Source organism: Drosophila takahashii, chromosome X, assembly GCF_030179915.1.
Source record: "Drosophila takahashii strain IR98-3 E-12201 chromosome X, DtakHiC1v2, whole genome shotgun sequence".
NCBI classification, from domain to species: Eukaryota; Metazoa; Arthropoda; class Insecta; order Diptera; family Drosophilidae; genus Drosophila; species Drosophila takahashii.
In genome coordinates, this window is record NC_091683.1 from 7010822 (window position 1) to 7024925 (window position 14104).

The 14104-nt window shown below is 40.1% G+C and overlaps 2 protein-coding genes across 2 annotated transcripts in view; one reads left to right on the forward strand and one right to left on the reverse strand.

The window, feature by feature from the left end:
• The window catches only part of LOC108060281 (uncharacterized), a 61512-nt gene that overhangs the window by 29677 nt on the left and 17731 nt on the right, over nt 1-14104 (reverse strand). The gene's annotated exons all lie outside the window — the stretch shown is intronic.
• On the forward strand, nt 481-1046 carry LOC108060307 (uncharacterized). The gene has a single exon (XM_017145951.3). The coding sequence runs from the start codon at nt 582-584 to the stop codon at nt 939-941; it is 360 nt and encodes a 119-aa protein (XP_017001440.2). The 5' UTR covers nt 481-581; the 3' UTR covers nt 942-1046.

The window sequence follows — 14104 nt, forward strand, 5'->3', positions numbered from 1 at the left end:
ATCGAACAGCGGACCGACTGACTGACTGACAACTGTATGGCAATCATAAATCAAACCATAAAAAATATATATCAGGAATTCGGTTCAATAATCGATTTGTATGCATTGCCCGTCGCGCCGCACAATTATGCAAAATGAGCTGTCAAACGAGTGGGGTTTTGTAGCCCCTTCCCCTTGGAATTTATTCGCCGAAAAGGAAAAGCCACATGTTTATTACTTGCTCGAAACTCATGTTAAATTCATTTTAATCAATCTAATCCAGCAGACTGCTAAAGTCATAAATTGCTTGATAATAAATTTTTTAAGTCAATAATTTTTTCCCTATTAATTTAAAGTTTTAAATAAATATTTTCCTCTTTAATTTTTTAAATTATTTTAAACTATTTTTTCCAATTAAACTTATAGGGTTTTTTAAATACTTTAAATCCAGTTTACTTTCTAAAATACATTTTTTAAAACCTTTTAGAACGCCAAGTTGGCAATGCCTTACATTTCCATCCCTAGACAAACTAAATTCAACTGTTAAAAAAATTCCAAAAAAAGGGCAACCAAATAATTTGACTTACATTTAAATTTCTCAAATGGACGGAGATCAAATCCGGAAGAGCAGCAGCGATCAGGACTTGGAATATAGTCAAAGTCGCCGCAAAGGCGTTCATTATGCCTCGATTGCCGAATTCCTGGCGAGTCTCAATATCAATGATACCACTTTGGGATCTGTTCGGGGTGTTGGAACCCTGAGCCTGGAGGATTACCTAAAGATCGTGCGAAGTGCCGATAAAAAAGAGCAGGGCGACGGGAATAGTATTACTCTCGAAACCAAAAAGATAAGCAAGAAATCGTTGCAGGAAATCAACAACCGGCAAGTCAGGCAGTCAGATGCAAAGAATCTCAGCAAATCCAAACTAATATCTCAGTACACTGAAAAGATTTGGATTTAATCCCAAAATTATTGTAATCTTATACGTATCCATAAAGATTATGGTTAACATTATAAATTGTAAATTGTAAGTCAAATGGCATATTTTATTATGATAATATAAAGGAAATTTAGTTTAAAATTTTTAATACATATACATAGAATGTTCTTCATTTTATTTTATTGACTCTCCTTAGGTTTTCCAAAAACCACATGGGCCACCGATTCGAACTCTAGCTTGTTTCAATAATTCAATCACGTGGTATCGTATCGAATAATTGAATAAGTCATCGTGTCGAGCGACACAAATTTCATTTCAATACGCAGAACGTTTAACGAACGAATCGGGCCTCAAAGACGATCGCCGATGATTGAACGCTCGCGGAAAGGGTTGGCACAAGGGGGTTAAGGTGGTGTCTTAGGGGGCTAAGGGGGGTCCGAAGGGGTCTTGAGACGGAACCGCCAAATGGCAACGTGAGTGATTGTCGCAAAAGCTCAAAGGCGACAACAGCTCTTCGAATTGTACTGATTTTTATTTATTTTATGTTTGAACCGAAACGTTCACGGAATCCCAAATGAAATGCGACTGGGTTTTGGTTTGGTTTCGATGGGGGGGGAAACTTGGGAACCCGATATATCGGGGCCTTCCACCTGGATTCCCCCCTTCGATGGTCGATGGCCAATTGGTGTGGGAAAAATGCGACGATGGTAACAGGCGTGGCGATCCTCCATTAACATGTTCACCTCGTGGCGATTTCAATCGAATTTTAATTGCCCGAAAGTGGATCTAACCGATTGAGAAGAGATTGCCTCGCTTTTTCGGTTTTTTTTTCGTCATTTTTGCCTGGAAATTGAGTTACTGCTCAAGGTGGGAAATGTAGAAAAAAGTAGCAAATTTCCAAAAAGAATTATAAAATTTTATCTTTAATTTTTTCTTTTATGGAGTTTTTATCACATATTTAAATATGGAAATATTTTTAAGGTCTGTTGAACTACAAATAATAAAAAGGCCCATGAAAAATGTAATTTCAATTAAATATCTGAGAATTAGTCGTCAGCTAGCTTTCTTTGCGTTCGGACGTGCTTATAATTCTCGCTATGTTGCTTCACCGCTGTCCCGAGTGCAATACCGATGTTACACCGGCCCAGCTTCGCGCCTCGGATGCTATCCGCTGTTCTTCTTTGTGCCGGCGCGCTTATCATACTTCTTGCGTTGACCTACCGGACGATGTGATAAAAATTCTATTAAATCCAAACATACTGTGGCAATGTGACAGCTGTGTGGTTGCGAATGATTCGCATTCTAAAATTGATGAACTTGATGCTAAATTGCAAGCCCTGGAATGCTTATATCAGGGCCTTAATAAAAAATTTTTGGAGGCATTCCCACCTAAAAATAATGCATTGAATCAAAATCAAAACATAAATCTTAAGCCTCGTCAACCGAGGCCTGCCAATGTAACTGCAGCTCCCCAGTCATATGCGGCTGCTGCTGCTACGTCTTCCGCGGTCGTTGACCCGTCTAATCATGCTCTGGATATCGGGAGAGGAAATTTCATACAAGTCCGAAATAAGAAGAGAAGGAACAACAACAAGCCCAATAAGCATATTGTTGGAGTGGCCCCTAATGCCGAAGATCTTCACGTATTGCCAAGTAATAAATTCTTGCATGTCGGAAAGTTTGCAACAGCTACTGATCCTGCTGCTGTTTTAAAATATGTGTCCACCAAGCTTAATGTGGACGCTAATTCTTTCACTTGTGTAAAACTTGTAAAAAAAGATGTTGACGTTGCAACTTTAAAGTTTGTAAATTTCAAGCTTGGTATCCCTGATCACCTTTATGATTCAGTCTTCAAGAATGATTTTTGGCCAAACTCAGTTAAGGTCAAAAGATTTATTCATAGAGAACGGGCCGTTATGGACGTGGATAATATCGTATCCAATTTGCCGGAGCCTGCACAAATTTCAACGACAATTCATCCATCAAAAAACCCCTAGTAATCGGCGCCACTGGCGTCGATACTTTTGCGGGACATTTTTTGCAAACATTGGTCACTGCTCTCTCATCATCTTCCGCCTCTCTCCCGTCGCATCGTCAACATCAGCTGGAGCTGTTGCTGTCCGCTTTGTGCGACTTTCGCCATCCGCCAAGCTCTAACATCGGCGCGCTCCTCGGAGTTGCGCTCTCATCATCTTCCGCCTCTCTCCCGTCGCATCGTCAACAACATCAGCCGGAGCTGTTGTTGTCCGCTTTGTGCGACATTCGCCGTCCGCCAAGCTCTAATATCGGCGCGCTCCTTGGAGTTGCGCTCTCATTATATTCCGCCTCTCTCCCGTCGCATCGTCAACAACATCAGCCGGAGCTGTTGTTGTCCGCTTTGTGCGACTTTCGCCATCCGCCAAGCTCTAACATCGGCGCGCTCCTCGGAGTTGCGCTCTCATCATCTTCCGCCTCTCTCCCGTCGCATCGTCAACAACATCAGCCGGAGCTGTTGTTGTCCGCTTTGTGCGACATTCGCCGTCCGCCAAGCTCTAATATCGGCGCGCTCCTTGGAGTTGCGCTCTCATTATATTCCGCCTCTCTCCCGTCGCATCGTCAACAACATCAGCCGGAGCTGTTGTTGTCCTCTTTGTGCGACTTTCGCCATCCGCCAAGCTCTAACATCGGCGCGCTCCTCGGAGTTGCGCTCTCATTATATTCCGCCTCTCTCCTGTCGCATCGTCAACAACATCAGCCGGAGCTGTTGTTGTCCGCTTTCTGCGACATTCGCCGTCCGCCAAGCTCTAACATCGGCGCGCTACTCGGAGTTGCGCTCTCATCATCTTACGCCTCTCTCTCATCATTTTTTTCCGGTGCTCTCTGGAGTTGCTCTCCCCATCAACAACTACAATGGGCTGTGGCAGCTGGTGGGGGCTCTCGCGCACTATTAACAGGAGCGGATTCACCTGCGTGCAGTCTTATTCAGAATGCTAATAATGACCGCCCACGAAATACTTGGAGTGATGATCACCAGCCTATTCGTATCCGCACAACTACTTTACTGAAGGTTCTTATTAATAATTCTAATACTTATGATAAGATCCCAGCAAGGCCTCTTACGGATTCGGGCCATGACGCTGGACCAAGTATTGATAGCATGACCAGGGATGACCGTACATGCACAAATAATATAACTTTCAATATTTATTTTCAAAATGTCGGTGGTATGCGTACAAAAGCTCAATCGCTTTTCTTGGCAACGTCTCAATGTGATCATGACGTTATCATTTTTGTTGAAACCTGGCTCAACATGGATTTCTTTGATAATGAATTCTTCGATACGAATCTTTACCATGTATTCCGTAAGGATCGTGATGCCGTTAAAACAAGATGCTCCAGAGGTGGCGGCGTTTTAATTGCTGTGCGGCGTGGACTTCGTTGCACTGCTATTCGTCTCCAGAATGAGGATTCTCTGCTCGATCAAATCTGTGTATCTCTCTCTGGTCCTACAGAAACAATTTTCCTGACAGTCTCATATATACCCCCTAGCAGCAGTTTTGATCTTTATAAAGCGCACGTTGATAACATAGCCCACCTACACCAGGAGCTGGAGGAGGGCCAGTACATATGTGTTTTGGGCGACTTCAACCTATCTTCGCTCGTGTGGGCTCATGATTCAGAGTCCTCAGCAATGGTTCCCAGTAACTTGCATCTTCCCTATGAAATCTTAGTCATTGATGAGCTTCTTAGTATGGCATTAGTCCAGATTAACCATGTATTTAATAATTTAAATAAGCTTCTAGACTTAATTTTTGTACATCCTGATTTAAGCATTAATTTATGTTGCAGCGATAATCCACTTGCCGCGTGTGATGCTCATCACAAGCCTTTGTTAATCTCTATTACTTGTTATATTTTTCGCCCAATTAATTCTCGCTTGCCTTTTACTTATATTAATTCTAGCAGTTTAGATTCTATCCGTAACGATATTTCTAATATTAGATGGGCGGAGGTCCTCTCGCATGCAGATGTGAATACAAGCTATGAAGTTTTTTTATCTTTTCTCTCTACTATTGTGGGCAGATATACTAAAACTAGGGTTCAAAGTTGTTACAGACTGCCATGGTACACGCAAGGACTAAAGAAATATAAAAACCTTAGAAATAAATTCTATAAGCGCTACTTAGATAGCGGTGATGCTGGTGACTTTGACCGTTACAAACAGCATAAGCGTGAGTTTGAGTTCCTCAATAAATTCTTATACAACCAATATATTGCTGATATAGAGCGTAAATTAACTACCAATCCTAAATCATTCTGGCACTTTATCAATTCTAAACGAACATCTTCTTACTTTCCCTCCCATATGTCATTTGAAGATCATTCAGCCTCCTCGGATATTGGGGTCGCTAATCTATTTGCTAAGTTCTTTGCATCTAACTTTGAGCCGGGCTCGCTGTGGAATGACGATGATTCGCTCAATGCCATTCCTACTATGTTAAATATTGGTTGCTTAGATGTCACCGATTCTGACTGCCATCTGGCGGCTGAATGCTTTAATGAGTCAGCAAAATTAGATTGTGATGGCCTTTCTCCATTTATTTTGAAAAATTGTATAGGTGTTCTTTGTGAGCCCCTTAAAATCATCTTTAATTTATCTCTTTCCACTGGTGTTTTTACGCATAGATGGAAACTGGCCACTGTTACTCCTATATTTAAGTCGGGTGCAAAAAACATTGTTTCAAATTATAGGCCAATTGCAAAGCTCAGCAATGTCTCAAAAATGTTCGAACGAATTGTAGCCAAGCAGCTAACTTTTCTTGTTGGTCGGATCATCAGTCCTAACCAACATGGTTTTATGCCTCGACGGTCTACTACCACAAACTTAGCTACGTTCAATCATTTTTGCACCCACTCGTTTCTCAGTCATCATCAAGTTGATGTGGTCTACACCGATTTCGCTAAAGCATTTGATAAAGTCTCCCATAATGCTTTATTAGCTAAACTGCAGAAAATGGGATTTCACTCACTATTACTTAGCTGGTTCAAATCTTATTTAGATGATCGGGTTTACAGAGTTGAATGCAATGCTGTTTACTCTAACCCATATGTGGCAACTTCTGGCCTTCCTCAGGGAAGTGCTTTGGGTCCGTTGCTGTTCATCGTGTTCATAAATGATATTAGCTATTGCATAAAGAACTCGGAATTTCTGTTGTTCGCTGACGATCTTAAAATATTTAGAGCTGTGAATTGTATCTCCGATAGTGACCTTCTTCAAAATGACCTAGAAAGGGTGGGAAATTGGTGTTCTCGTAATAACTTGCCTCTTAATTTGTCAAAATGTTTCTTCGTTAGGTACAGTAAACGAATAATTAATATCCTTTTCTCTTATTCCATTGACTCCCATATTCTGTCCCTGAGAAATGAATCCCTGGACCTAGGAGTCATGTTTGACAGTAAATTTATGTTCATTGAACATATTAACTATATTATTCCCAAGGCCTACGCTATGTATGGGTTTGTAAAAAGAAATGCCGCGCAATTTAAAGATCCCTACACGAAGCTAAGCTTATATTCAGCCTTCATTAGGTCAAAACTGGAATATGCCTCGTTCATCTGGAACCCGACGGGTACTATTCACATAAACCGGCTTGAGCGTGTACAGAAACAGTTTCTACGTTTTGCCCTTCTAGCTTTAAATTTCAATGACCCGGTCCCGTCTTATTCTGCCAAATGTCGGCTTGTTCACCTTTCTTCCCTAGAAGATCGGAGAACTACCAGTTCATTAGTTTTCATATGTGATTTGCTGACCTCTGAAATCGACTGCCCCGCACTGCTGGGCAGCATAGGGTTATCGGTGCCTGGTAGATCGTTAAGAACGTTTGAACCATTTTTTGTACCGGCTTACAGAGCCAATTATGCCCACAATGAGCCGTTGTGTAGAGCCCTGCATTTTTATAATAAGTTGCCATCTCACATGCGGTTGGATCCATGCTCCCCCAGAGATTTAATCAAGAAAAACTTGTATAATTATTTTGCCTCACTTAGTATTTAATTTAGTATTAGTTAGTAGCCAGTTAAGGTTTTTTTTACTGTTGGCGAATAAAGAAATAAATAAATAATAGTTACAAAATCTATTGTAGTACAAATTGTTTCTAGTTTTTTAGTTTTTGGACCTTATATATTTTTGTTTCAATAAAAACGTTATATCTTTTTTGCTTTTAAGTTCTAGAAGAAAATCTAAATCTAAAAAATCATATATTTTTAACACTTTTAAAAAACCATTACTTTCATTTATTTCCATTAAAATATTTTGCATATTTTCTCTCAATAGGTAACAATTAAAAAATGAACACCTTTCCTTGCGCCCTTTTTAAAAGAACAAAGTATACCTGCGAAGATCACGTAAACTAGGTCGATAACTGACCTACAGAACGTTTAAGAATGCAACCGATTTTGTGATCAGGGGAGAAGACAACCGAGAACCAACCGATCGATCGTCGCTCTTCGATAGATTTTTGACATATTTTTGATCGGCACATTGAACTGCGTTCTGGACTGCCTTTGGGCCATTCACACGCTTTTTGGGCCGTGGGAGAAAAATGCAGCGGATCTCCATCGAATCAGTTTGGAATCGGAGTTGAAAGTTTGGAGGTTTGGAAGTCGAAAAAAAGGGGCAGAGAGCTAAACAAATCAATACGAAAACGATGCAAATGGCAAAAGGCATGTCAACAATGCTGCCGAGTAATTGGCAGTGGTCGGCTGATGACGCTCACTCTGATGTTGATGATTGCGCATCGCTAAGAATACGGGGACTTTGAAAATCCGAAGCTGAACCTGAACCTGAACCCTGGATGTGATTGCGATCGCAGGAACTCCTCATCGAGCCGCCAAAGTGCAGCTAAACATCTGGAGCAGGCAGCTCCAAAAGCAGTCGAATCGAGCAGCTCCACCCATCGCCTCATCGCCTCACTGGTGAACGCCTGACTTGTGAACGCCGATCACTGATCTTTGCCGCCGCTAAAGCAGTGAGAGAAAATGGGCTATATATTTCAAAAAATATATTAAAAAAGGTTAAGGTTAATTAAGGGTAATTCTTATATTTTTTTTAAGGGTTTTATTACAATCAAATTTTTACATTGATATATATTAAACATCCTGAAATATTTTAATGCTTTATCAAGGGCTAAATACTAAAATACAATAAATTTTGATAATCAAGAGTTTGTAACTGTTATGACAAAGTTTCTATTTTTATTTTCTCCTCCCTCCATTCCGTATTTTCTCTGTGTGTACCAGGCAGCGGCTTTGATCTGTCACCGCTCGCCAATCGAATCACGGCAGACGCGAGCGGCGGCAGATAAAATTATTGAAATTACATTGGCAAGACGCCGTCGATCGGGCAGAGGGCCAAGTTGGGGACATCGGGGAATACCAGGGATCCGAAACGGGGGGCAGAAATCGGTGGAATAAGGCTAGCCTTTAACTGTGGCTGCCGCAACAGCTGCAACAAACGCTGCCGCGAAACACGATCGCCAACACTTACAGCGCCGCAAGTTGGCAATAATTATCGCTTTTAGTCCCGTCGTCCCCGCCTGTCAATGTAATTCGAAAAATGTCGTCAGTGTCGCCCAGTGCCGGGATAGTAGCTCATCATCAGTGGAATACTCGAATACTGGGATACCTTTATCCTGGATACCCGATTCGCTGCCGATTCCACCGATTCCAATCCCGATCGCCATACCACAGCACCTTGTTTCATCTCTGATTTCTCTCATTCGATTTTCATTCCGGGCCTCTCGCTGTTGTTTTTAAAATGTAATCATCATTAAAATATTTATGGCTTATATCTCTCGCTCTGGCCAATGGACCTTCAGATGGACGCGAACGTGGACGGCTTGTAATGACCATACATAGCAATTGGTTCTCACGTTCGGACCACAAAAAAATACAAAGAAATGGGGGGAAAAAAACGGGGAAAAAAGAACTGAAACGCGTTGCCAATTTGGCGTCATCGTTCAACTTAAAGTTGAAGCTGCAGTTAAAGCCGCGATTGCGATTGCGAATCGGCTGCTGAAGTTGTCATTGTCATTGTCATCGTCACCTGTGTCTGCGTTTCGGATTTTTATTTCATGTCTGGCAGCTGCTGCTGAAAGTATCTGGATATCTGGCGGAGCATCTGTGCGAAGATCGATTGAGTTTACGGGATTTGCACAGTAATTTATTTCAATTATTTTGCAATATATAACATTTAATTTAAGAGCTTTTTTACTAAAGAAATTTTAATTTGGAGTTTTATGTGATAATTTCAAATTTATTCAAAATATGTATATTTTTTTTTATTTATTTTCGCTTAAACTGGGAATTTAATATAATTTTTGACTTTTGAATTTTTCGGTCAAGCCATTCTTTTTTTTTAAGAGATATGTTTATATATGTTCAGATTTAATATAATATTTACTAAAAACACTGTATATAATCTTAGCTAATACTTTACAATTTTTATAAGAATTTTGCATTTAATTGAATTTTATTGGGATTTTTTAGAATTACTTCTTTTGGTTAAATTAATTAATTCCAAATATAGAATTGTCTTCAATTTAGTTTTCTAGATATAATGTAAATATTTATTTAATGCTATTGGTTTTCTCTTCTTAATAATAACGAAACTTCCCCTGAAGTACGATTTGTTTGTTCGACGAGGCGTGATCACTGTCACTGTCACCGGGAACTGGGAACTGTGACCGCGGGTCTTGAGATCGCCGTGGTCCACCCCTAAAAAGTGGCCACTTCGATGGCTGTCTTGTCATATTTTTTCCCATTTCCCATTTTCGAATGGAGGAGTCGTCCCTCGAATGTTGCTGTTGTCGTTTATCAATTATGACAAATCTTTGCGCATGCGTGGCCAGCGGCGTCGTCAACGCAGCTATTTATAAACTTGGTACAACTCCAGGGCCCCTCAAAGCCCCCCTATATCATCTTTAAAAAGCCCGGCTCTCTTCCTCATATGTTTGCCTGTATGTCTGTCCGATTGTCTGTCCCATTCCGTGTTTCATTTTAATTTGTAATTATTTCTTCAGCTTTTTTGCCGCTGCCTTCGCTTTTCCTCCCCTCCTTCATATTATTTCAAACGATGTGTGTGTTGACTTTTCTCGGATGCCTTTGCATGTCGCTTAGTTTTTTCGAACTTCATTTGCGCTTCGGTTCGGTGACAAATAAATTAAGTGGCAGCCTCAACCAGAGAGGGGTAACAAAAAAATAGAGGCAAAAAAGCCAAGAAAATAAAGACTGCCCCGGGGCTCTGCCCAGTATTACAACAAAATCATTCAGCCAGCAGCAACAAGTGACTATCCTTGACTAGCTAAGGTCACTATCTCGACTGGGAGTTACCATGGTTATAAAAATAAATACCGGAAATTAAATTAAATAAAATAAATGGAATTTAAAGCAAATATTCCAAGCCAATCACATGAATAAATCGCATTATTATTGAGTGCTCCCCATGGCATTTCCACAGTATTCCGATAAGCCAAATATTTTTACCCACAATCACAAACCAATTAAGTAAATAATAAATATACATATATATAAAACTCTTCGGACTGAAAGTTGAGCATACCCTTCTTGATTTTCCTTATTTTCTAGATACACACTATTATAATCACAACAACTAGCTGCAATTAAGAGTAAGTCGCTGGTTTGCTGAAGCCCAAGAACGCCCCTCTGGGATTTATTAAATGTTCGGTGATTGGAGGAAGGTAATTACTCATAATGGCGACTCAAAAGGTGAAATATATAAATGGTTGACCACCCGTCGAAAAAAAGAGTTCAATGATTTCGAGTTTTCATATATTGTTGTTGTTAAATGAACCTTGTGGATTTTTTCCAATATTTCTATTTTTTTTAACTTTTTATATTATTAACTTGGTGGACTTAAAATATTATTTATATTAACTTCCCAAATAGCTCTCATTTTATTAATTTGGTTGATTATTTAAATTATTTATATTGACATATTTCAAAATTTTGTATTTCATTACCTTAATGAATTTTGTATTTTAATTATGTTATCAAGTTTTTCTCTGTTTTTATTTTATTGATATAAACAAGTTTTTATATCCCTTTTATTTTATTAATTTGATGGATTTTAAATATTATTTAGATTTTGTTTAATACCTAAGTGATTTTTACGTTGTTTATGTTAACAAATATATCCCAGATTTAAAAACACTTTCTTTAAGACCCCTGCCTCATGAATGATATGCTGCCTGCGGTTGCAAACCTGAAGACCTCACACATCTGAAGTGTTTAAGTTGCTTTGCACGGGAAAACTACTTTCAGGCACCATTGAAGCCCACACAGTGGCAACGACAACTCATCTCTCGTCCACTCAATCAAAGGACCGATTCAGGCAACGTGAGGCCGAAAATCAGCTGCTACTGCTTTTTGGCCAAGGTGCGAAAGTCGTTTATTAATTTGTCATGTGACAAATTGTGCGTTGGCCAGCAATTAGAATTTTGTATGCCTGGGACAAGTTTTCGAGGATTCGAAAAGCCCCCATCTTTCCCCTTGGAACAAACTTGTGTCTTCGTTTTAGCGCTGATTTCACAAAATTTCACTGCCAAGAGACACGTACAAAACGGCTTCGATCTCTGGATTCTGGGATTTCTGTGGATACTTTGGGGAGGGGAATCCAGGGGCAGGACGAGGAGCGTCAACAGACGACAAGTGGCACTTTGGCGCATTAAGAAAATCTGTACAAGTGTCACTTTGGCACACAAACACACAGGAACCAGAAGGCAACCAGAAGCAACATCGCCAGGAGGAGAACTGTCAGCTGGAGGAGATTGTAAGGGGGTTCGGGAAGGGGATTGTAAGGGGTGAGGAGGATACCCCGAATGGAGGTGGGCTGGCTGAATTATAACGCCAACGTTCCGGTCTCCCCAGTCAAATGCAATTCCACTGCACAGCAAGGATTATGCTCGGGCCTTGTTTAATCACCACAAAAAAATAAAAATAAAATAAGAAAAAATAATACGAATTTGTCCAGTCATCGGCATTATTTAATGAGTTGCCAACAGGTTGCCAGGCTGCTGCGAGGCCAAGCCAAGCGGAAAATCATCGGAGGCCTTCGCCTCCTCGGCTTCATCATCTTCAGGTTTCAGGTTCATTCTTGGACTCGCCAACTGGGGGATTCGGGTCCAGATTCGGATTCATATTCAGATTCAGCTGAGTCAGCGCCGCAAACAGAAGCCAACAGCCCAGTCCGTCAGTCAGTCAAGCGGCCTACGCCCGGAATAAAGCCCCAGTCCCTGAATCCGAATCCAAGTCCAAGACCAAGTCCCCGATTCCAAGACCAAGCAGAGGTCCAGGTGCACTGGGAAAAATATAGGGGCTATCGGAAATATGTTCTTTTATTAAGAAACTCTTTGGAAAATATACAGGTGTCCAAAAAAAAATTTCTAGAGCTTTGAAAATACCCTTTAAAGTACCTAAAAGTATGCTACGAAAATAAAATTAAATGAATTCAATTAAAATGTGCCCAAGTGGAAAAGTGCTTCGAAAATATATATAAATTATCCTTAAAAGTGCTTAAAAGTATCTTATGACCCGATACAATTTTTTAGAGGTTTAAAATCTTTTGTAATGGTACCTAAAAGTATACTAAAGTTTTCAATTATCACAGCATACTTTTCAACACCTTTTATAGTGGTTTTAAACCTCTAGAAATATTTTATTTTCCACTTTCTCTTAAACATAGAATATCTTTGATTTCTCTGTATTTTTTACCAAATTTTAGTTAGCACTGGTTTCGCTCAGTGTACAAAAGCAGAGCCTTCAGCCTGTGCCCATGTAAATGCAACTTGTTGGTGACTCTGTGCCTCTGCCTCTGCCGACACTTGACATAACCTCTGCCGGCGTCGCAGTCGCTTCGCTGCGTGTAATGTCAATTTGACAGACAAACTGTCGACCGTTTGAAGCGAATGCAGCTACTGTCTACCAGCCACCGATTATGATTTGTTTGACGTTGTGCTCTACTCCTTTAAAGGCAGGGCATCTGAGTTCTGACTAAAATATTAAAGCTTTTCGGGTAACAAAACTGTTACTCGAGTTAATTGGTTTTCGGCTAGGAAGAAGGTATATCAAATATATATAAACTGAAGTAGAAAATATATCTCAAAGGACTCTAACGATCTATAAACCTTAAGATCTCGAAATTCCTTCTCGGAAGATCCTGCAGATCTGTTCAAAAAAAATCTCATTTATGGTACTTCAGCTGGAGAAGTACTCGAAGTGCCACTCCACTTGGTCTTAGGGATTACACTTGTATGGTAAACACACATTTGTATATATAAATATAAATATAGGGAGATGTCTGGCGTTGGCATCTACAGCATTCAATAAAGAATGTTTGCGATTTTTATCTTGCGGCCGCCGCGCGCGCCTCACATTCGACGAGCCTCTACTCTTTTTTCTCTCACCCCGACGATCGGTGATCGGAGATACCAGATAGCAGATACACCAGATACAAGATACACAGACTCTTCCCAGCGATCACACATCCAGCGATCCCGATCCCCATATGGACGCTTGGCCCCTTGGCTTAATACTCATAATTGATTAAAAAGAAAATTTCCATGGCATTTATGCGTACCACGCCACTCATACACACAATGTCGAGTTGTTGACAGCCGCCGATGGAGTTGCCTAAGAGGCGGGGTGCACTGCAAGAAATTTCTAATAAATTAAAAAAAATTAAATTTCTATAAATAAGGAATACCCTATAACAATTTTTTAATAATATTCTAAATATTCTAACAATTTAAGGTAAGGTTTAAAATTAAATAATAAATAAAAACAAATAATTATAGTTAGAAAATTTGTATAAACCACTCTATTTTTACAAAATGCATTATATTTGCCAATTATAAATACCCAACTCAATATATACCATTAATTTTTGAATTTTTTTGTGCCATTGCTATATATTTCTCTCACTGTAGCGAGCGAAGGGGAGTTGGGACCCCTGGTTGTGTGTTTCGTTCTGGAGTTGGCACTGCTGTTTTTTGTTTTGCGGCTGCTGGGAGCGCGTTCTTTGGAAGTAGTTGTCGAAATGTTTTTATTTGTTATCGATTAATCGCTTGAATCCACAGGCCAACAGTCGTCGGCAGTTGTACGGTGGCAGTTGTCCGATTTCGATTATG

Bases quoted from the DNA above. Each gene is read 5' to 3' on its own strand.
- LOC108060307 (XM_017145951.3), top strand. From the start codon at position 582: ATGGACGGAGATCAAATCCGGAAGAGCAGCAGCGATCAGGACTTGGAA.